The following is a 25143-nucleotide window of genomic DNA, read 5'->3' as shown; positions in this document are numbered from 1 at the left end:
GCTGGCAGTATTTTTCTTCTTTAAGAGGCAAGTCGCTACCCTCAGATCTCACTGGGGACTATGGGGTGTATCTATGGATGAGGAGGGAAACTCAGAAGTTTTCCACAAGAAGATGACAGGAGGGATGAACTGGTTTAGTTAGTTTGTTTCTCTCCTAAAGGGGAGGGCTGCAGGTGACGCTACAATGAGACAGTCTCCTGGGTGTATGAAAGGGTCTTCAGCGATGTAAAGGTTTAAAACTAGAGACTGGAGACATGGCTCAGTGGTTAAGAACACTGGCTACTCTTCCAGAGGACCCAGGTTCGATTTCCAGCACCCACATGGTACCTCACATGGTGGTGCCCAGACATACATGCAGGCAGATGCCCACACACATAAAATTAAATTGGAAAACAAGTCCAGCAATCAAGTCATGCCCCATGCCTAACAGTTACTCTGTCAGCCGACTCCAATTATTCAGTTGCTAGACACCCACTTTCACCAACCCCTCAAGAACTAACAAAAAGAGCTGCCACGGTGGCATATCCAAGAATTTAGGAGGTGAAACAGGAGGAGTTCATAGTCATTATTGGCTACTTAGTGAGTTCAAGGTCAGCCTGGGCTACATGAGACTCAATCTCAAAAAACAAAAATCAGGGCTGGGGAAATGGCTCAGCCAATGAAGGCCTCTGCCACTAAGCCTGCTGACGAGTTCTGTCTTTGGGACCCACATGGAAGAAGGTGAGGACCGACTCCTGCAAGATGTTCTCTGACGGCCACATGCACACCATGGTGCACACAAGCAGCTAAATGAAAGAAAAGATTTTTAAAACAAAAATGCTTCATGCGGTGCTGGAGTGGTGAAAATAAGACGTTGAACTGAGTCCAAGGTGACACATTGTCCTGTCTCTGAGGGTCTCACAAGGTACGGGAGACGATGAGCAGGACAGTAATTTTAAAAGGATTAAGCCATACAAAAACATAAGGAATACTTTGCTTAAACCACTCTTAAATTTTCCTACATGGTGATGGACTAAAGAGAAGGGGGCTGGCTGAAGAGCTGCTACTTATTGCCAAGCTCTAAAGACTGGACCTCAGTGGTGAAAGGAAATGGGGGTGGGGGGCGAGACCCTGTGTAATGCAAAGTACTCATGTGTCCCCTACCCAGTGTCCCTCCACCCTTAGGGAGCCACCTAGGAAGAGTGGGAGGCTATCCTTGGGAATGCAGAACTCGTGACAGGGGTCAAGGTGTATGTTAAGCCTGCCTTCATGGTGAAGGGGGAGGCCTGCTGGGACCTCAGGACATGGTCTCAGATGGGCTTCTACGCAGACCACTGAATCAGAGCTATGTGTAATGCCTCTTTGAAAACAGGCAAGCAGAACATTGTAAGGAAGAAAAGAGGGTGGAGACCAGAAGGAGGGGAGGTGGAGAGAACGCTGTGTGGTGGAGGAAATGAGAAGACGAAGTGTGCTGGCTAGTTCTACGTCAACCGGACACAGGCTAGAGTCATCGGAGAGGCGGGAACCCCAGCCGAGAAAACGCCTCCACAGACTGGGTGTGGGCAAGCCTGTAGGGCATCTTCTTTCTTAGTGACTGAAGTGGGAGGGTCCAGTTCGCTGTGTGTGGGCTCATCCCTGGGCTGGTGGTTCCTGAGTTTTATAAGAAAGCAGGCTGAGCAAGCCAGGAGGAGCAAGTCAGCAAGCAGCGCCCCTCCATGGCCTCTGCATCAGCTCCTGCCTCCAGGTTCCTGCCCTGTTTGAGTTCCTGTCCTGACTTCCTTCATTGATGGACTAGAATGTAGAAGTGTGAGCAAAATAAACCCTTTCCTCCCCAGCTTGCTTTTGGTCATGCTGTTCATCATAGCGATAGTAATCCTGACTAGGACACAAGCCTTTCCCACCAAGGGTCTAAAACTGCTTAATGAAAGCTGTGGCCCTGGGGGTCACTTATACTCCTCCCACCCCCAGACAGGATCTCACGAATCTCAGGCTTGCCTCCATCTCCCTATGTAGCTGAGGATGACTTTGAACTACATTGTGCCAGGCCTGGTTTATTCAGTGTCGAGGGTGGAATCCAGGATTTGTGCAGAATAGGAATCATTCTGCCCACTGAGCGACAGCCCCATCTCTGGAGTCCTGTACGTTCAGCTGGGTTTCCTTCCCAGCTACAGTTTCACCAAGTCTCTGAGCTAGGTGCCTATGGAGTATCGAGTAGTTATCTCCTCTGATGCCCCTCTCTCTCTCTCAATAGAGATCCCCAAAGCCATTAAGACTCGAGTTTAACTCCTAGCTCAGTAGATTGTGATACCGCTCCCCTGGGCAGCGGTTCCTCCTCTGTGAAATAGGGTAGATAACGTGATACAGCAGTCATACAGATTGTTTTAGTATTGTTGCAAGCACATTCAGTACCTAATACTCAGCAAAATCAATTGTATTAACAGTGTTGCCATGAGCAATGAAAACATTTTTTTTCTTTTATGACATTTCTATACAGAGAACCCATGAAAAGTTAACATAAAAAGGGGCTGGCACACAGTGACTCTTCAGAGAACTAGGAAGAAACACAAGTCGGTGTTTGTGTGTGATTGTAAGTGTATGTGTACATTTTGTGTATGTGTGTGTGTGTGTGTGTGTGTGTGTGTGTGTGTGTGTGTATCTCAGCTCTTCATGTTGGAGCCTTGCTGTTACTGGGGGGGGGGGGGGGTCAGGCCAGCTGCCCCACGATCGTGGACTGGGGTACCAGGGCAGGGCCCAGAACTCTGTTGACAGTGTTGTCCTTGTGCTGCCCCCCCCCCCCATAAAGGCAGCATTATCAAAGGTCTCTCCCGTGGCAGCCTCCTTGGGCTCCGGCTACCAGAAGCATTCATCTGGCAACAATGGGGTGCACACTTGCTCTGGGTAATTGCCTTCCACTTCAACTGGATTTATGTGTTCTTTTGTTGGCTTCCAGGGGTCAGGATTAATAAGGGCTTTTGTGCTTCTGCTGTAAAGAAGGGAAGGAAGGAAGAAGATGCAGAGGTCTAGGCCAGGGTGTGATGAGCTGCAGAATAATACACGTTGGGAAGGATTACTGGTTTTACTTCTAACCCACAATGAAATGACTGTGGTGTGGGTTTGAACAGAGAGCAGTCACATTAGTAAATGAAGGAATGAAAAATTCATTTTCAAACTATGGCCAAAGCTTACCAAGGATTTCAATTCTCAAAGTTCCCAGCATCTCATTCATTTTTACCTATGACTGGTTTTATTTATTTGTTTGTTGGTTGGTTTTTTGGTTGGTTGGTTGGTTTTTTGAGACAGGATTTCACTGTGTAGCCCTGGCTATCTCAGATCTCTGTAGACCAAGCTGGCCTTAAACTCACAGAGATCCGCCTGACTCTGCCTCCTGAGTGCTGTGATTAAAGGCATGTGCCACCACTGTCCAGCAGCTGTTTTTTTAAGTGTGTGTGTGTGTGATACCAGTGTGTGTGTGATACCAGTGTGTGTGTGATACCAGTGTGTGTATGATACCAGTGTGTGTGTTCATGCTTGCTTTTGTGTGGAGGACAGAGGACAACTTTGGGTGTTACTCTCGGGAATGGTGTCCAACTCCTTGGGGACAGGGTCTCTCATTGGCCTGGAGCTCATCATTAGGCCAGACTGGACAGTGAGCCCCAGGGACCCTCCTGTCTGCACCTCCTCAGCGCTGAGATTACAAACGCACACTACTACGAACTGCATGGTCACCTGGGTTCTGGGGGTGAACTCAGGTCCTCATGCTTGTGACGTATCTCCCTGGCTCCCATCATGCTTCTTTTTAATCACTTATAACTTTGAAGCACATGTAGAAGCCAGAAGACCACCCCAAACTCTGGGTATTGCAGACCACTTAACTAATTCTATATGTAAATGAGCCTACTCATTAGCCTATACTCCCTTGAACTACATGCTCAAGATCAGCATCCAATTAAAAAAAAATCAAACAATGTCACTTACTCGACCTCCCCAATAAATAATTCATCAGAAAATGCAAATGTATTGCTAACTTCAAGAAAAGCTATGCATAAATGACAAAATCCCTAAACACTATGGCAACTTATTGAGTACATAACTTACCGCTCCTTGGTACATTTCAATCTCCTTTTCTCCAAAATAGGGCATCTGCTTGAAAGGGTTGACGGAGATTAATACGGATCCGATGTATGTCTGAATTTCAACCTAGTTAAGGTCCACTGTTCATCTTCATAGAAACATGTTTTTCAATCAGTAAACAGATGTTACAGAGCATGTAATAAGCTGCTGGATGGAAGGAAAGCCAGTGTGGACAGTTTATGAACACCATAAAGGCAAAAGCAGTTATTCAATTAGCTTAGGTCTTATTTCTCCCTAGGAACAGCAATGAGGTTCATTATCAAGGTGCTGCAAAAAGAATCATTATTCTACACAAAATAAAGCACGTTCTTTTCAGCACAGAGAGCTAGGAACCAAAAACACACACACACACACACACACACACACACACACACACACACACACACACACGGAATAGAACCGTGTCAGTTAGCGTCCCTCTCCTGAAATGAGACGTATTGTTTCCCTTGGAATGTCCTCTGAGGTGGGGGACCCACACATTTGTTTCCCGCTTAACACATAGGATGACCGTGAAGCTTAGGGTTAGAGAGAGGTATCAACATTATCAAGGATTCTAATTCTCAAAGTTCTCAGCATCTCATGTATTTTTACCCCTTTACATTCTGAGAAGAAAATAACAACCCCACATAGGTAAGGTTTAGAGGAGAAAGGAAGGCTTCTCTGAGAGGAAGTATGCATTGGATATAAAGTTTTGTTTGTTTGCTTTTTATAACTGAAAACAATTTTAAAATCATTTTATGTAGGATGGGATGGGTCCACTGCATTTGTGTGGGGGCCAGAGGAACTTCCTGGAGTTGGCCTTCCCCCTCCCACCTTGTTGGCCGGTTCTCTTTTGTGGTTCCCGTGGTGCTGGTGTTTCATATCTGCATCCAGCTTTTTATGTAGGTTCCGGGAATCGAACTCAGGTCTTCAGACTTTGCAAACACTTCTACCCACTGAGACATCTCTTCAGCCCCACCCCCCTTAAAGTCTCACTTTGTATATGTGTATTTGAAGTGCTTTTTAATTAAGAAAACAAAACAAAAACATGGTGAGCATGTGTGCGTGTGTGTATCTGGAAGATGTATGGTGTATGTGTGTAGTACATGCTCATGTTTGTGTGACGGTGTCTGTACCTGTGACCTGTACATGTGAGGAAGCCAGAGAAAGAGGTTGGGTGTCGTCTTCTATCACTCTGCCTATTCCCTTGAGTTAGGGTCTCTCACTGGACCTGGAGCTAGGCTGGCCACCAGGGAACCCCAGTGGTCCTTCTGTCTCTGCCAGACACAGTACTGACGGGTGTGACAGGTATGCAGAGCCATATCGGCTTTCTCACAGATGCTAGAGGAATTGAACTCAGGTCCTCAAGCTTTCATAGCAAGCCCTCTTGTCCACTGGGCCATCTTCCCAACCCAGTTTTAATGCATTCAAGTAAGGGGATGCTATTAGATATGGCGCAGCTCCCCCCCCCCCCATCTCTTTACTCATTCAACAATCAACTACTTTGTGTTGGTTGCTTACACCACTCAAGGCACTTAAAGGTGCTGGGAGTCCAGAAGTGAATAAAGAAAACAAATCAAACATCTTGTCCCCACTGAGGGAAGAAAATCATGGAAAAAACTCAGCCCACCCCCCTCCTCAATTGAATTTTTGTTGTTTTTCTTGTTTTCTTGAGGTAGTGTCTCTTGCTATGTTTCTTAGGCTGGTGTCTATCTTTTGGGTTCATGTGATTTTCCTGCTTCAGCCTTCCGACTACTGGTGTGCACAACTGTGCCCCCACTCAAAACTGTTCAACGAATCATTGAATTAGAAATATCTTCATTTTAACAAATAAAAACCAAATTTATTTACAAATAAACAGTTTTAAATAAAAAAGGGATATAAAACTGTGAGGTTACTTCCCGGGAAGCCACTTCTATATAGGGACATATAACGGGGAGCGGGCTCAAACAGGTTGGCTCCCCAAGCCCTGTTCTGCTCTCACCTGGGGCATTATACTGGTAAGTTGTCATGTTGAACTCAGAAGCTAGCTCTGGGTCCCCTACCCTGACTTCAGACACAAGCATGTTTATGTCAAGTGTCCTCCAAGACCCCTCATCCAAGAGTGGGTTGGTACCCATACATGTGTGACAGCCCAAGAGTAGACTCACTGTGCCATTGAGGATAGCTAGCCGATAAGCTCTTTCCAGTAGAGATCACTATTGATATAAAAGTATCCACCATGGGGAAGAGAACAGACAGTTCAGCCATGGAGAGGTTGAGTCATTGAGCCCAACTGGGAACTATAGTCAACTACCTCAGCTTCCCCAATCAGTCTCTGATGGATGTGGTGTGCTCCTGATTCGATGATGCCATCTCTGTCTGCTGCTATTCTTTTCTTTTACTTGGAAGCTTCACCCAGGGGACACTGCACTCTGCCTGGGAGTCTCTTGATCAAGAATGCCAGCTGACTGCTTTAATGAGGCTTCCCCAGTAGATTTCTACTGGGTGTTCTGAGTTCCTGATTTGCTGACATCTATCTATCTATCTATCTATCTATCTATCTATCTATCTATCTATCTATCTATCCATCCAGCTATCCATCTATCCCCCTCACTACTTTACTCTTACTTGCTACATACTTAAAAGTTCACACACTCAAAACCGAAAACACAGCTATTGTAGATCATTTTCCAGACTGTACAGAACATATCTCTAAGCTGTGGTTAATGGATGATGGGGATAAACCAGGACCTACTTAATTAAGAACTTTGCCATGGAAATAAATGAAATAATCAATGGACAGCAATCAGCACCTAAATGCCATGCCCTCAACTCATGTTCTGAGATGCATGTGTCATTACACATTGATATCTCTGAGATCATAATGCAGGTGACAACTGTGGCCCTAGATGATATGTGGAATTATTAATAGAAAATATAAATGGGTGTGGATATGTCATAAAACTTAAACACACACACAGACACACAAATTGACTCGCTTTTTTTCATCACTTGTTACTGATCAGAAGGACCTTCCAAGTTGAAAAATGAAGAATTAATAGTAGAGAAAGGGAAGTGATGAGGTGTTTTTTAATTATTTAATGTTAATTGTTTAAGAGATGAAAGATGCCCACGACACTGATGCCAAGACTTCATAATTGGTGACAAACCTGAATGACACAGATAAATTATGAGGTACATAAACAACAATCCCAGGATCCCAGTTAGGCAAGCTTTCACCCCTGAGCGACACCACCAACCCTTAGCCCCACTGCTCTTGTGAAGTCTGTGTTGCTATAAGATAAGAAGATTTAAACCCTTCTCAAAGACACAGGCCAGGAAGTGGCAGATCTACTTTCCCATCCAGACGGGCTGGCTCCAGAGTCCACACTCTTGATTAAAAGGAAACAAGGGGCTAGGAATACAGTTTGGCTGGAGGAGTACTTGCCTAGCAGCATTAAAAACCAGGTTCTGTCCCCAGCACCCACAAAAACCACACACAGGGTACATGCCTGAGACTTCAGCACTCAAGAGGTAGAAGTTCAAGGTTATCCTCAGCTACATAGGGAGGTGAAGACCAGCCTCGGCTAGAGACTCTGTTGGGTGGGTGGCGAGTTCAATGAGTAACATCTTTGTGTAACTAGCAAGTACTTCCACTGCTATTGCTAGTTGAGGTCTCAGATTTAGTGAATGAAAATACAGTCTGCCTCATCAAATTTGGATGTCGAGTAAACAATGAAAACGTTTAAGTTATAAGTATGCCTAGAGCAATATTGGGGCACACTTGTGCTAAAAGGTCACTTGTTTAGCTGAGATTGGAATATAAGTGGGCTCTCCCTGTTTTGTTTATGTATTACCCTTAAGTTTAAATTAGCAGTGCAAGCTGGGCAGTGGTGGCACACGCCTTTGATCCCAGCGCTTGGGAGGCAGAGGCAGGCGGATCTCTGTGAGTTCGAGGCCAGCCTGGTCTACAGAGTGAGTTCCAAGACAGCTAGGGCTACACAAAGAAACCCTGTCTTGAAAAAAAGAAAGAAAGAAAGAAAAGAGAAAAGAAAAGAAACCATGGCTATGTTCAGTAAATTAGCAGTGCAAGGATTCATGCGGGAGGACTGGAATGCTCTGCAGTCTCTCCTCACTTAGAACTAGGAGGCTTTGTCTACTCCAAAATCCACCTCAGGGGGCCTGGAGAAATGGCCCAGCAGTTAAGAGCACTGGTTGCTTTTCCAGAGTACCGGGGTTCAATTCCCAGCACCCACACTGTGGCTCACAACTATCTGTAACTTCAGTTCCCTGGGACTCAAGCCCTCCTCAGGCACCAGGCAAACAAGTGGGCCACATACATGCAGGCAAAACACCCGCACACATATATTAAACTATAAATAAAATAGAACCTATCTGAGTAGGATTTTTTTATTTGTAAGATTTGGGTAGGGATCTAATAATGAAAACTGAAGGGCTAGGTTTTGTCTCTCATCTGGATTCTCTTGCTCAGTGGCTGTAACCATTCTTAGGGTAGGACCAACTTGAAGGTTGTAAGATGCCTACTCTGAGCAGACAAACCAGGGAAGACATGATCCTGCCACAGAGAACAGTGCCCCTTCCCTTCCCAGTAAAGGAAATACTGTGAATGTCACTTCCTCCTGGACAAATGGTCCCTGCCACAGGAGAACAAGGGTTGCCTGGGGACAGGAGCCAAAGGCACTCCCCCCCCTTTGCCCCCATCCCGTCCCCTCCTCCCCCACCCCCCACAAGCCCTCAGCTACCTAATACATAGAACTCAGGTGAGTATGGGCTGAAAATGGAGCCATGGTCGTTTTAGCGTGCTTTATAAACAACCTCTCTTTGACTGTTCTAGGCTAACGCCAAGGCAGTGTCTCACAGGTGAGAATCAAGAGGACTCTGTAGCCTCTCCCCTAAATTGCCCAGCAGGGTCCCCAAGAGCATCAGCATTTGAGAAGACTGATGAAGAATGAAGTTTGGTTTGAAAAGGTCGATGTGTCCCGAATCCACACTGAGTACCTACAGCAGAACCAGCAGGAAATAACTTATCCCAAAGAAACAAATTCAGTTACTTCCGCTTGGAGTTTGACTTCATTGTGTATCTAAACAATTTCACCTTTACTATCTGGCTGCATCTTTAGAGACCAGAGCTAATTAATACCCAGAGAGCTCTGGGCCCTGGTGGGGGTAGAGCTCCAGAAAAGTCTCTCAGCACTCCCACACCTAATACATAATTCAGGTGTGCCTCTGGGGACACAGTCAGGGCCATTATCTCCACACACATAATCTTCCCCAGTGAAGGTGTGGCTTAAAGTTAATTTTCAAACTGCAGGCAGATGCACAGCTCTGATAGCAAATAAAAGCAGGGACTGGGCACCTCATCCGATAGACAGTGAGAGGCGGGAGGAACCAGACAGATCCTCCACGGGTTGGTCCCCAGATGTTGGTCCATGCTTCTATGAATGCTCATTCACCTGCAGCACAAGGGACAAGGGACATGAAAAGGAACAACACATTGAATTTTTCATGAGGCTCAATTCAGGGCTGGCAAGATGACTCAGCCGGTCAGGACACTCGCCGCCACACCTAATGACCCCAGTTTCACCCCGGAAAACCCCAAGGTGCCAGGAGAGAATCAGCTCCTGAAGGCTGTCATCTCACTTCTGAACCTCTGTACCCCGCCCCCAGTAACAATGATGAATTAAACAAATAAAGTTCAATTCATCTGGTATAGAGGACAAGTTTTTGGATTTAGACTGTATCCTTTTGACCTATGTGGTGTAAGATAGTCTTTCCTGTGATGTAGAGGTAATGTGTACTTCTGCCTACTCGTCTTATTCTTAACTTTAAAAATCATTTCTTCCTTATTTTTAAAGATTTGTTTTTACCTATGTGTATGTGTGCTTATATGAGTATATAGGGTGCCCAGAAGAGGGTATTAGATTCCCTGGAGCTACAGTTACAGTCAGTTGTGAATGAGCCCCCTAATGAGGGTGTTGGAAACTCGGGTGCTCTGGAAGAGCAGCAAGCACTCTTAACTACGGAGTCGTCATCTCTATAGTCGGTTATTTAGTGTGTGTGTGTGTGTGTGTGTGTGTGTGTGTGTAATTTTTTTTGTTTTGTTTTTTTCGAGACAGTGTTTCTCTGTTTAGTTTTGGTGCCTGTCCTGGATCTCACCCTGTAGACCAAGCTGGCCTCGAACTCACAGAGATCCGCCTGGCTCTGCCTCCCGAGTGCTGGGATTAAAGGCGTGTGCCACCACCGCCCAGCTTATTTAGTATATTTTTATGACAGATTTTCCTGTATCCCTAGCTGACCTAAAAGTTACAATGCAGCAGACAGAGGATGACCTTGAAGGTCTGATCTTCCTGCCTCCATCTTTTAGGAGTACAGTGCTTGGTTTACGTGATGGTGGGGACTGAACCCAGGGCTTCATCATGCACACTAGGGAGGCACTCCCCCAACTGAGCTACATGCCCAGTCCTCCATATTTGTTTTGAAGATTAGGCAAAGTTAAAAGCATTGTACTACTGAAATTGATGACAGCCTACAGAGATAAGCAGCCTCCCTGCATATATTACTGGAAAGTGAAGGAAGCGGAGGCCACTGGCCACAGTCCTTTATTTGGAGAAGGTCTGAGCCAGAACTCAAACCTTTGGTTCCAGTCACAAGACCAATGTCTCACCCAGCATGCTGTCCCCTCTGTGTGAACTGGCTGCCGGGAGCCAAGCGTCACTCTGAATGACTAAGAGCACACTGCCTCCTCGCAATCATTGGGCTGGCAAGACAGCCTGAACTCCTCATTGAAGGATTGAAAATGCCAAGCACGTTTGAGTGTGGCCTTTGAGGGAAAAAGTTTAAAGACAGTTGGAACAGACGAGTGTGAAGTCCTTCGCACAGGAATTCTCCTCAGCCAAGCGGCTGGAACGAATGGACAGTGGGGTGCGCCTGTAGCTCTTTTCTTTCTAAACTCCAGAACTTTCTTCCCTCTCACATTTTAGAAAGTAATTGTGAGCAGTGTGGCAGCCATCTCTAAGAATGAATGGTAAACTCAGCCTTCCTTTGGGGGGGGATAAATAGCTCAAAATGCAGGGCTTTATCGGCCAGACAATGTCAGCGTGTTCTAAGTGGATTTTGTTTCCTAATGGAGAACAAAGCAACTATGCTCGGCCTGCATGCATTAGCCACTGATTGCCTCTTGTGCTGACCTACCATACAAAACAGTGCTGGCATTATGGGGCAGGAGAGGTAGAGGCATGGTTCTATGTATTATCATCTCGTTTGCCATAACCAACACAGAAGAAACAAAGGCAGAAGTCAGGGTTCATTTACAGGGATGCTAGGCTGTGGGTTATCACTGAAGACTGAGGTGGTAAGGGAGACCGTGATCACTAACCAGAGGGAAGGATGGGGAGGCAGATGTAGCTGCCTGATATCCTCACCCATCAGCCTTGCCAGGCCTCCTCAGAGCTGAAAGTGACTCCCTCCCACCTGCCGAAAGAAAGCGCATTTACGCCGAGTGGGTAGAGATGTCTAAATCATAAAGTCATTAGTGGTCAAGTAGCTCATTTCCTTGGGAGAACACGCCATTAGTCAGTTATTGACTCAAAGGCATTCACTACCCCCCACCCCCTGCCCCGTTGAGTCATTAAAAAATTTTGCTGTCTGATTTTAAAAAGTCTTGAGAGTCAACAGATTTTCAGCGAACACTTAATACGGTGCATCCCGTGCCAAGAACTGTGCGGGAAAAGCCAAAAATACACGAGGAGGGCTGATGCAATTTGTTAAACAGCAAGAAAGCGTGTGTGTGTGTGTGTGTGTGTGTGTGTGTGTGTGTGTACCGTGTATAAGCACGAGGGGTGCCCGGGAACTCGCCCTGGGGGGCAGGATTTCAGGTGGCTTAGTGGCTTTCCCTTTGCTAGGCTGCATGGCGTGAGTCATGTCAAGTGATCAGATACTGCTTGAAAGGGCTTTCACAATTTGTTCTCTGTCTAGAAGTCATGCTGTCTGTCTGCAAGAAGCTTCTGGGCTCTTGTTAGTAAACAGCCCAGTGAGGAGCAAGGCTGTCTCTGGATTGAGGTTGGACTGACTTTGGGCAACTGCTGCCATCATTGTTTTTGTCTTCTCTTATTCAGTTTATCAAAACCCCATTTCTACCGGGTAGGGAGATGGCTCGGTGGGTGCTGATGCTTGTTGTGAAGACAAAAGGACCCGAGTTCAAATCCTCAGGGCACACATAAAAGCCAGGCATTGCTGCACATGTCTGTAACCCCAGCACTGGGGAGGTAGACAGGTTCATGTTAGGAGCTCTCACCTGGCTAACCAGCCTGGCCAAATCGGTGAGCTTTGTCTCAAAAAAAAAAAAAAAAAAAAAACAAGATGGAGAGCAGTAGAAGAAGACCCCCAGTGTCCTCCTCTGGCCTCCACATGCACATGTATGGGTACATGCATCAGCACACACGTGTCCATATCACGTACATAGACACGCATATACCCCAAACAAACAGGCAAACCAAAAACCATGTTTCTCTGTAAATAATTAAAAAACCAAGCCTACATTCCAAGGCTTCTTGATCTCCCATTTAAAACAGTTTCTAGAGCTGGGATGTAGCTCATTTAGTAGAAGGCAGGCAGTCCAGATCCACAACCCACACCCAGTTCTTCCTAACCTCATCTGCCAGTTTCCATGGGCCATGGGGTCTTGCATATAACATTTTTTGATGGTGTTGTAGCCAGATGAAATAAGCAAATTTCAGTTTGTGTGACCAGAGGAGATGGAAACTCAAAGTTCACACAACTGCTTCCATACAGTTAAACTAAGGGGCTAGGAGCCGGTATCGGCTCAAGAGTCACCAGCTCTGCTCTGGAAAGGTCTGCAAAGGAATGACTTTAGACTTCATGGGGTCAGACGGTCTATGTCCATGGCTTGACTAAGGCCACGGTACCATGGAAGCGGCAGAACCCATCACTGAACAAGCACAATTGTGTCCCAGGGAAATTTCAGTTTAAAAACGATGACGGGCAGGATCTGTCTGTAAGCTGCAGGTCACTGCTAACCAAGAGGATGCTGTTTGCTCCAAGTTAACCAGAACGCCATATTGTAAAGTGCATTCTATCATCCAGTTACCATGTGCTGTTTGAGATGAGCCGCTGCCTCGCCTCCAGACCCAAACATGTCATTGTCAAGTAGCTTCTAAAACTGTCTGTCCTGGTTCAGGTGGCCCCTTGGCTCTGTCCGGGGCTTGGTGGGGGTGGGGGTGGGGGGTGGGGAGGAATCAGCAAGCAGCTAAGGGTATTAAAAACATTGTGCCCTTGAGGACAGCTAGAAAGTAAATGATTTCCAATCTTATTATTATCGTTTATCCCAGAATGTAAAACAGCTGCAGCAGGAACAAGAGGCTGGCGCTCAGCCTTAAGAAGCTCATCCAGGGGCTGGAGAGATGGCTCAGAGGTTAAGAGCACTGACTGCTCTTCCAGAGGTCCTGAGTTCAATTCCCAGCAACCACATGGTAGCTCACAACCATCTGTAATGAGATCTGGGGACTTCTTCTAGTGTGCAGGCATACATGCAAGCAGAATACTGTATACATAATAAATAAATAAATAAATATTAAAAAAAAAAAAAAGAAGAAGCTCATCCATGGAGAGAAGACTCAGTCATGAACTCCAGGTTTCTGCTGGATGTCTGTAAGCCCCCAATTTGATGTTATGTATCTGTTGTTATTTGTTTTTGTTTTTTAACTTGGAAATCTCACCCTAGGGGACAACCTGCTCCATGTGCATCTCTCTCAGTTGGGAACTCCAGCAGACTGCCTCAGTGTGGGTCCCCTAGTCAGTTTCTGCGGGATGCTGTTAACTCTCGGTTTGATGGTGCTGCCTTTGCTCTCTCAATCAGGCTAGTCCAGTTGTCTCTGCAGGGTGTCGTGGTGTCTGGTCTAATGATGTGCTATTATATACCCCATGTTTCTCTCTATCTGCCACATGCTATTCATTCTTCTATTTTTGCTTGCTACGTGCTTAATAAACTCACTCATTTAAAAACCAAAACCAGCCAGGAGGTGGTGGTGCACCCCTTTAATCCCAGCACTTGGGAGGCAGAGGCAGGTGGATCTCTGTGAGTTCGAGGCCAGCCTGGTCTATAAAGCATGCTCCAGGACAGCCAGGGCTATTACACAGAGAAACACTGTCCGGAAAAACAAAAACAAAAACAAACAAACAAACAAAAAGCAGAGCTATCATAGATAGTTCTCTGGACTATGCAGAACAAATATGTCAAAACTGATCAGCAATTTTAAATGGTTATACCACGTATCCAAGGATAGGAAGTGACAGACATGTTAATTAGCATTATTTAATTATCTTATAATGTTCACATGCATCAAAATATCACATCTCATCCCAAAAATATTTATAGGGGCTAGTAAGATGGCTCAGTGGTTAAGAGCTGGTACTGCTCTTCAGAGGACCAGTGTTATGAACTTCTTATGGTCTCCTTGGGCACTGCACACACACACACACACACACACACACACAGTTAGATAATTTAAAAAAAAATCTTGCTTGGGCATGGTGGTGCACACCTTTGATCCCAGCACTTGAGAGGCAGGAGCAGGCAGATCTCTATGAAATCAAAGCAAGCCTGGTCTACATAGCAAGCTCCAGGCCAGCAAGGGATAATAATGAGACCCACAAAACCCTTTTAAAACATGCAAACAACTCATTGTTGTCGCTTAAAAACTTAAATAATGCTATTATAATGGTTAACAAATCCAAATATATATTAAGCCTTAAAAGGAGGGCTTTAGGAATTTGACTGCACAAATATTTAGAGGAAATTCCTTTTTTGAAGAAATGTTACTGTTTGTAATGGTTCAAGGGTCTTGAAGTAGTGGGTATCGCCACATGAGTATCTAGTGAGTTAAACACCTGAACAACCCAGGGATGGGCAGGCAGCCAAGGCAGCCTGCAAAAGTACGCTGTCTAGGTTTCGGTGAGTCTAATAGTCAAGTAAGCATTGTAAATAATAAAAAGAAGCCCTGGTGAGAAACCTTCCCCAGGCATTCTGGGTAAAATCCAAGATGCTCGTTACATCATAAAGCACCCAGGTTTCCTAGACGCTGTACCATTAGGAGTCACCCCAGCATCAGCAGTAAGCTGTACAGGCTTTTGCATGGCTTTGACTAATCCAGGTAACAATTTCACTAATGAACAGTTGATCCAAAGAAAACCCCTGACTGCTGGGGGAACACCCTCCACTACCTCAGTTCTCTTCCACCATGAAGTCAACACACATTTCCACGAGGTCTGCATTCTGCGTTTTTAAAGCCCTATTATAAAATGGCATCTGACAAGCTAACAGGGAAACACGCCAGGCATTTTCAATAGCTGATCATCCCTTCTCATGTTTCCTTCAGTAAATAGGAAGGTTCAGAAACACTGGGGAGGTGGCTTTTCTATTCATGAGGTGATCTTTTTAAACCTTCGCAGTCTGGATTGAAGAGTGTCTACCATGCCATCAGGATGACGCAGAACCCTGCAGACCAGGACGGAATAGGCAGAGAGAGGTCTGAGACACTTAGAACGCATGCCGCTGTAGCTCAAAGGGACCCTACGACAGAGCTGCACTTTGACCCCGTGAAATTCCAGGAAAACACTTTAGTCTCATCTTTGCCCTTGGAAGCACAGCCCCTCATTTTGAAAGTGAAAATACTTTCAGAGCCAATACTGAGAGCCAGCTCAGACTTTCGGGAGGTGTGACTCATGGACAGAGACCCACATTACTGTGCAACTGTCCTATCCCGGGGGTGGGCAAAGGAGAGGAAAAAGGATACAAAGATGTAGTCGTCCATGTATCTCTTCTTCAGGTTCTCTACAATGGAGCTCTCTGTGATCTTGGAGAGAAGCACCATGTCATCCACGCCACTATGCTTGACATTGTGACTCTGCCAGTGGTACCGGTAGGCACCTTTGCTGCCCTGGAGACAAAAAGCACAAAGTGGGTTAGGGTAGTTAATATTCTCCTGGAGTTTTCTAATACACACACACACACACACACACACACACACACACACACACACACACACACACACACAATCCAACAGATATATTTTCCCAAATAAAATGTATCATAAAGCACAGCGAAGATTTTGAGTTCCAGCCTTGCCACCTATAGAGACGTGGGGAAGTCACCCTGGTCCAATGTACTGTGGAAACAGTGTGTTTTGTTTATTTGATAAATAATAATAATAAAAACAAATACACAAAATGTATGAGGGGTAGGGCACGGGGCTCTTTACCCTGTGGCATGCTGAAGTGGTGACCTTTGAAGTAGATCTCAAAACATTTGAATTTTCCAGGGAAATTAGAAGAAAGGCGCTTGTCCTCATGTATACTCATCGAGCAAAAAAACCACAAACAAACAGAAAAAGGGAAGGGCAGAAACTGGAGTCCATGTGTAATCCTGACAAGAGACAGGATTCTGGAGTGTTGTCGTCTGCTGCCAACACTTCAGGCGGCTTCACAGAGGCGCCATGTACTAGGCTAGCATGATGGACCAAGAAAGACTCAACCCTGCCCCCACTGTGGCAGCCCATGACTTGGGGGAGTGACAACAGAGCTCGGAAAACTTATGGACAAAGGTCTGTAGAAAGGCCAGCTGCCCTGACATCGAAACCAGCATGAGAAAACAAAAGTAGATGCTTTGCTTTGTTTTGTCTGAGGAGGACACAGATGGAGAGCTGAGTCCAAGAGGTTCAGCGGGAAAAGCAATCATCAAAATCCAGCCAAGAGGAAGCCACCACCAGGAAAAGCATACCACACACCAGGGGTTCAAGCCGTGGAAAGAGGTTCTAGAAGGTTTACCACCCATGCTGTCTAGAGGAGAGAAACTGTCCATATGATACATTTGGTTTTCCCAGAACCACACATAGCATCAATTCTGCAAAATTACCTCAGATGTCACCCTTCCTCCTTCCTCTGTGGCAAGCAGAGAGCGGAAAGGCTTTGCCCACAGCTTGACTCACAGGGCTCCCATCGTACGCCCAAGGCCAAGCAGACACAGCCCAGGGTACTCCTCCTCTGGCTCTCTGGCCAGGCCCCCACATACACATGCAAACATAAGGCTAAAAAAAGTTATTTTCCCTTTGAAAAATGTAAACACAATTGAGGGTAACAGAAAGCCATCAACAAGTGGTTATTTAATGTCTACAAAGGACAAGGGACAGGGGAGACTGGTGCCACAGTACGCATGCTCATGCAGACCCTCAAGGTAACCTGTGTCTTGTGGACAGCCACCAGGTCCACTGGACCCTCTCCATCTCACAGTCCTGCCTGCCGTCTCAGAGACTGATTCCTCCTCCTGATGTCAATCATTCTCCAGGACAACAGGGCTCCCTGCTGAGTCTGCTGCATGTCTTTGTGCCAGAAATTGATATTAAAAGTTGTCACCCTGACCTCAAATTTACTATGTAGCTGAGGATGACCTTGAACTTCCGGCCCTCCCACCTCTACCTCCTGAGTTCGGGGATTATAGGCTTGAGCCACCATTCCTGGTTTTTGCAGTGCTGGGGATGGAACCCAGGGTCTCCGGCATGCTAGGCAAGCACTCTACCAACCAAGCTTCAAGGCCCTCATTGGCTCCTTTTCCTTACTTTCTAGACTTCTCTCTAGAACATGAACCAAGAATATAGCCGAGTGGTTGCCACAAGTGTTTGTCGGGTGACATTTGTTTGGTTTGGTTTTTACTTTACAATGGCACTAATGTGGCACACATTCAGAAAAAAAAATTATTCTTCCAACTTTGATCTTTTCCCAGACTTGTCAGTAATATGCAAAGAGCCACAGCTCTGAGCAGCCCGCCATCAGAAGGGAGAACAATCCACCTCATCTCTCCTTCCCCCATGGTCCAGCAGAGCAACACTCTGTGGCCAAGCCAAGCTGTATTCAAAGCATTTAAATGTATGAGATGGTTTTCAACTTATGACTGGTCAGGATATCATGCCATTGTAAGTCATGGAGACCATCCCTGTAGAGCTCCGCCACGTGCAGTGACCAGTCTGTGTATCATTCCCAACAATCTCACCAGAGAGGGGCTTGCACTGCCACGCTACTTCCGGTGAGTAAGTGGCAAGGGTAACAAGGGAAGCCGGTCCTCTTTACAGGTCCGCCCAAACATGGCTTCCTCCCACTGCCTTCCCAGTGGCCCACGGGGCATTTACATCTGTCTATCAAAACTAAAATGGCAACAGGATACCAGACTGAATCGAGGGGGAGTTCCTCATTAAAAAGACACATCATCAGGACTGAGAGATGGCCCCGCAGTTAGGAGCACTTGCTGCTCTTGCAAAGGACCTGGGTTCAATTCCCAGCATCCATAGGGTGGCTCACAATCATCTGTAACTCCGGTTCCAGGGGATCTGGCACCCTCTTCCAGTCTCCATAGGCATAGGTACATACTTTGTGCACATACATACACGCAGACAAAAGATTCATACACATAAAATAAAATGTTTAAATCTTTTTAGAAGAAGGCACTATCTTTGCTAAGAACCACTTCCTCTCAGGGTCAAAGACTGAAACACTGAGTTGTTTTTAATCAGACAACTTTTCTGTATTTAATTGGTCATGGATCTGTGTGTGTGTGAGTGTGTGTGATCCCACAATTGTGCACATAAATGTAATTACTCCCCTTTCTCTTCCCCTATCTCCCAGGCAACAGTGGCTGCATATATGAACTCCATATTCACACCCCCTGAACATGGCAAATTATCTTGTAGAATCTTCCCAGCTGCTCAGTTTCCTTTTCCTTTCTGTCCCAACCCACCATGAACAGACAACTAACTACTGGGTACATAGACCAGACAGAAAAAATGTTTCCAGGAGAGGAAATATCACAAGAGATTAGAATACAATGACACCTATGTGTGAAGAAGCCACAAAGGAACCTGTAACTTTGTATGCTAACCTAAAAAATTTTAATATATAAAAATGAAATTTTAATTTAAATTTTTTAAAAAATCAGATGCGATCAAGGTAGAGAGAACAGAAAGGAGGAGAAGGGGGTGGGGAGAAGCACCTTGTGGGGAGGGGAGGCTGCCCCTACCAGACTGGAGGAGGAGATCTGAAGCCAGCAGGCAGAACCAAGGCTGAGCAGGGACATACACAGAGATGATACCGTGCTCAGGGAAGCGTGGACCTCGGGGCGCTCAGCCAACCACCCGCTAGAGTTTAAAGGTGCTGAACCAGAGGCAGCTGAGTTTAATGACAAAAGCCATTAGAGTCAGGGAGTGCAGGCCCCGGTGGGACACAGTTACCAATTATGGCCCTCGAAGGAGAGGCGGGTGGCTGACAGTGGCCCTACGACATCAACTAGTGTCTCAGAAGTGTGAGGATGTGCCGCAGTTCTGGGGAAGTCACCCTGTCCATATATGTTCACGGTTCCCCTTTATTCATCCTGCCTACTCCTGGCTGGGCGGCGGCAGTCGGGCACGCTGGATGGGATGCAGGGGCAAAACTTCCCCATGGTGTCACCCTTCGTAGCCTCTAAGGAGAAGGGTGTCACCTTTCCTAGCCTCTAAGAGCTTCCTCTCTGATTCCTTCTGAGTGTCTCCTTTTGTCCCCTTCCCCTTAAAAACAGTAGGTTTTTAAATAAAAAGGGTACAGAGTAAGGCAGAGGGAGAGGGAGGGAGGTGGTACTGAGAACTGTAATATCAAAACAGAAGATTTGCTTGTAGCCCTAAAATTATCAGCAGTTATGAGGATTTTCCCATCAGATAGGCCTCAAGCAGAGACTTTCTTGGATCCATGTTAGTTTCTAATGACCATTCAGTTTGGGAAAAAGCAGTTAATTCATACGAAGGTTCTGGAAAGTAGGGCATGTCTATACCCATATAATAGCCTAGTTTAGGAGGATGGACACACCCAGACACAGGGTCTCTCACCAGGAGGAAGGAAGGGCCACAGGGCAGGAGCTTTAGTAGGCTGATGATTCTGACTGGTTTTAAAAGGTGGAGCCTTCCTGCCGCTCGTGTTCTCTCTCTCTCTCTCTCTCTCTCTCTCTCTCTCTCTCTCTCTCTCTCTCTCTCTCTCTCTCTGTGTGTGTGTGTGTGTGTGTGTGTGTGTGTGTGTTTACCAGGGTGGGGACTAGGAGAGCAAGGGTGAGTCAGCAGGCACACACAGGCAGCATTATCCTCTCTGGTGTCTCACACACCCTTGGTGTGGCCCTTGCCTCACGCCTCTGCAAACTCTGGCTTACCCACTTCATCCAGGAGAGGAGGAGTCCCTCACATGCAACGCCCTTCAGAGGCCAAGAAAACAGAGGCTGTTAAACGTATCCAGAAACACTGAACAGGCCCAGTGTTGGGAAGGATGGGAGACTAAAAATACACTAACAAACTCCTAAACAATATTTTTAGGGAGCAAGCTAAAAATAGGTATTAGAATTTTAGAAACTAGTCAACTAAATAAAAACAAAATTCACATTCTTTTTGATCTGGTAATTTTATTTTAAGGTATTTACTTTAAGCTGGAAATGGTGGTGCACCCCTTTAATCCCAACACTTGGGAGGCAGAGGCAGGTGGATCTCTGAGTTGAGGCCAGCCTGGTCTACAGAGCGAGTTCCAGGAAAGCCAGGGCTACATAGAGAAAACAAACAAAAAGATACATCTGTGAATTTCCCACAGAAGTGCTGGAATTGCAGATGCGCTGGCATTTTAAGTGGGGTTTGAAGGATCTGAACACAAACCATCAGCCTTGAGCAGCATTGGCTCTGGTCTGTGGAGCATTTTAGATTTGGGATTTTCAAATTATGGATACGCAATCTATAGCAAAATTTAAGCATAACATCCTAGGGTGGCATTAGCTAACTGACCAGGCTCTCAGCCTGAGTGGATTCTGATGGCTTATAATTTTGGAAGGTGCTTGGAGGAAGTTGTCCAGAAAAGATAGTGTCACCTGTTTGGTCTTTAGCTGGTCCTTGCATAGGACAGGACAGCTCATCCAGCTTCCAGAATCCCTGAGTCTTGGGCACCCCTCAAGTGCATCTCAAAAATCATAAAACAGTAACAAATTCCTACAGACACATTCAGATTCATGTTTGCTTCAACTTGAAGGTTCTTCTGAAGCTAACATTTGAGGTGGGAATGTGTGCTGCCCCCCACACACAATGGAATGTCTATATGCAATTACTAAGACTTCTGGTACTTAGCGCATAGCATACCCCAACCGTTCCTAAAACCTCAACCAGTTTAAACTACCTTAACAGTTTCCAATACCCAAGTTCTACCCAGCTTCTGCCGAGGATTTTCCCATAAACTATTCATTTTAATTTTGTTTAATCTGAACAATCACTTTCATTTATTTTTTTTTTTTCCAATGGGGCTGGAGAGATGGCTCAGTAGTTAGGAGCACTTGCTGCTCTTGCAGCGGACCTGAGTTTGGTTCCTAGCACTCACACAGCAGCTCATAACCATCTGCAATTCTAGTTCCAGGGATCTGATGCCCTCTTCTGGCCTCCCTAGGCACCAGGCATGCATGCAATGCGCTTATATACATGCAGTCAAAATATGCATACACATAAAATAAATATAAACACAATTTTAAAGCATTATTTTTTAAATATTCTTTTTTTAAATTTTATTTATTTTTATTTTGTGTGCATTGGTGTTTTGCCTGCATATATGTCTGTGTGAGGGTGTCAGATCCTCTGGAACTAGAGTTACAGACAGTTGTGAGCTGCCATGTGGGTGCTGGGAATTGAACCCAGGTCCTCTGGAAGAGCAATCAGTGCTCTTAACCACTGAGCCATCTCTCCAGCCCCCTTAAATATTCTTTTAATGCCACATTATGTAGAAATAGCTAAGAAAATGTTAAGAAATAAATAACTGAGCAGACAAAGGTTTAAAAAATACGTGGAGGCTGGGGAGAGTGCTCAGTGGTATCTGAGCATCTGCCACAAGTGTATGAGGACCTGAGTCTGGCTTCCCAGAACCCATGTAAAAGCTGGGTACAGTAGCACATGTCAGCAATCCCACATTCCTATGGAGAAAAAGGAGGCAGAGGCAGGAGAACTTCCAGAAGTTGGTGGGCCAGCTAGGCTGATGTGTGTAGAGACAATGTTAACAGAGATACTGCCTCACACAAGGAGAAAGGCGAGACAGACACCTGACGTTGTCTTCTGACCTACACCCCCACACACATCTACAGTGGCATGTGCATCCGCATTCCAGCCCCCCCCACACACACACACACTGTGGCCTGTGCACCCACACACACCATCCCCCATGTTCGCATCCATTTTGCTTGCCGCAGTGTCCACACAGGGAGACTTGCTGGAGTCCTCTATTGGGTCAGTCCCCGCCTGTTTCTGACAGCTGTGGGGAGTGTCGGTAGCTTAACTCTATGTCCCAGAAGGCTTTTCCAGCAGACCCCCTTCAGTTGGTAAGTGATAGTGAAATAAATCTGTGAAATCAAACTATTCTGTTCATCTCTCAATTCCCTGCACTTCCCATCAGGGGTCCCAAGACCCCTTCTCTAGCCCCCTCACCTCGGAGAAGCCTCCTAGCCAGCCACACTGGGATGCCTTGCAGAGGCTCCAGGGTAGGGGCTGGACTTGAAGCTGAGGAGACATTCTCTCTTAGGGAACTGCTTCTTCCTTTTTCCCTGAAAGAGTTCCCTTCAAGAACTGCCAGCTTGGTTCTGATGCATTTCTCTCTCAATCACTAGAAAAAGAGGATGGCTCCTGCCCTTCTGGGCCTCATCAAAAGTCTCCCTCTTTGCCCCTTATCTAGAACAGATTTAAACATTCCACATGTCCTGGGTGCCCAGGGCCACAGGTTCCCATAATCCAGTTCAGGAAGCCTGGGCTACCTGAAGCCCCCCAGAGTGTATGTCCGCCCCCATGCTAAAAGTCTGTGCTGGAGGCTCCCTTAGGAGTGGGATAGGAAATTGAGGAACAGTCTATCCTTTCAAGCCTAGTCTAGACCCCAGAAGCTGTGCCTCACGGGGCAGCTAGCCTTGTACCTAATGTGCAAATCCTAGCAAGCCTTCCCTATCTTGCCTCCATCCCCCTCTAACTGTGCTTTCCACTTGCTCTGTGGCTCCAGGTGTGGATTTCTCCCCCCAGTCCCATCCCCTTCTCCCGTGTGTGTGTGATGGAATCACTGAGCCACACTGTCCCCTGTTTGGATGCAATATTCCCCAGCAAGCTCCTCCCTACTCTACCTCCTACACCTACTGCTCGTAAACTCCTGTCCCATCAGCCCAGGCTACCCTCTCTGGGAACCCCACCCCACCCAACCTCCTGCAACAGCCGCATGGTGCCCGGCTCCCAGAACTAGGCCTCATTCATCATCCCTCCAAGACCTAATACAATGATCAATGCGTTTGTGGGTGCCTCACACACACTTGTTGAATGAATGATATAGAATATAATAATAATTATTATAGAATAACCAAATATCATTCATTTGAATACCTAATATGTAACTTGTTTAATCCTAGCAATCTCACCAGGCAGGACACTGGCACACAGAAAGGTTAAATTGCTCAGCACCACACACACTTACACATCCTATGCTTCAAACCCAGGCCTTCGGCTCTCAGGGGGTCATACTTGAACACTGCCTCTCATAACGAGGTGGGTGGCATTGCAACTGTGATCATTCCAAAGCCCGCTGCTTCCTGCTACAAACAGTCCTTTCATCTGCATAATCACGCCATGAAATACTTCTCCTTGAAGAAAAGTATATAGAAGTATAGAGAGTATTGGTGGGTAGCCCCAAAGCTTGGAACTCAGAACACCCTGATTCAACACGGCCTCCAACAAGACCAAGCTCTGTAGCATGGAGTCAGTCTTCAGAGGGCATTTGTCCCCTGTGGTACCCATAGCATCCAGGCCAGTGTCTGACACGTGGTACCCGGTGTCAGCAGTCCCAGTTGAGTGAATACACCAATAAAACTGTGCGTGTTGGCTCACACCTGTAACCCCAGTACTCGGGAGGCTGAGGCAGGAAGTTTGCAAGTTTGAGGCCAGCCTGGGCTACACTGTGAGCTACGTCTCTTGCATGGTCGGTACCATATTGGTACATCCCTGTACTTGGGAGATGGAGGCTGGGGGATTGGAAGTTCAAAGTCATCCTCAGCTACATAGCAAGTTTGAGGCTGTCCTGGGTTATCTGAAATCCTGTACCCTCTTCACACACATTCTCTCTCTCTCTCTCTCTCTCTCTCTCTCTCTCTCTCTCTCTCTCTCACCTTTTTTTCTTCTACATTGACCGCAAAAAATATACTTTACTTATGCAAAACAGGAGAGGTGTAATAACCAAACACTCCTACCTTACTTTTTAAAATATTGCTTCTGTATATTATTTTATTTTTCTGAAAAATTAACGGTGTGGATGTCTATCAATGAGGATTCAACTTAGGAAAGAGCTTTCAGAAGTGTATTGGGATTGTTTACTTGCCTCTGTTGTGAGTACATGTATGTGTGGCGGGGGGGTATTCGGATACGTGTGTGTGGAAGCTGATGTCAGGTGGCTTCCTTGACCACTCTCCACCTTATTCTTTGAGGCAGGGTTGCTCACTTAACCTGGAGCTCGCAGAATGGTTAGACTAGCTGACCGGCAAGCCAGGCTCAGGGACCCTCCTGTCTCTGCCTCCCTGGTGCTGGGATTACAAGGCATGCAGTGTACTGACTTTATGTAGATACTGGGGACCTGTACTCAGGGTCTCGTGTCCTCACAGCAAGCATTTTACTAATGGAGCAATCTCCTTAACCCCACCTGTGGGTTTTAAAAGCTAATGTGGAACACTACAAGAACACAAATCATGAGGTGCCCGGAGCCCAATTAGTACATCTACAACACATCCAAGGCTCACAAAATATCTTGGCAAAGGGGCTGGAATATCAGTGAAAGCCAGCAGATCAGGATGCCTGCTGGGATACAGTGCTTCCTAGACACGCCTGGGAAAGTGCATGAAATCTCAACAATAAGGTTCCCTAAATGAGACCTGCTTCATGACCACACCAGCCAACATGCCAGTGAGGACAGGAGAGATTTCACAAGGCCCCAGCT

General features: G+C 46.2%; 1 protein-coding gene across 1 annotated transcript in view; it reads right to left on the bottom strand.

Moving 5' to 3' along the window:
• Myo1e (myosin IE) overlaps positions 1–25143 on the bottom strand; it is a 205140-nt gene that overhangs the window by 107862 nt on the left and 72135 nt on the right. The window contains exons 2-3 of the mRNA XM_052713547.1: positions 15903–16046; positions 4075–4164 (exon numbers count right to left, since the gene is read on the bottom strand). Coding sequence (XP_052569507.1) covers positions 4075–4164; positions 15903–16046 — 234 coding nt within the window. The remainder of the gene's footprint in view (positions 1–4074; positions 4165–15902; positions 16047–25143) is intronic.

The sequence above is a fragment of the Peromyscus californicus genome, unplaced genomic scaffold, assembly GCF_007827085.1.
Source record: "Peromyscus californicus insignis strain IS unplaced genomic scaffold, ASM782708v3 Scaffold_11__1_contigs__length_118956290, whole genome shotgun sequence".
Taxonomy (NCBI): Eukaryota; Metazoa; Chordata; class Mammalia; order Rodentia; family Cricetidae; genus Peromyscus; species Peromyscus californicus.
This window is presented reverse-complemented; position numbering and strand designations above follow the sequence as displayed.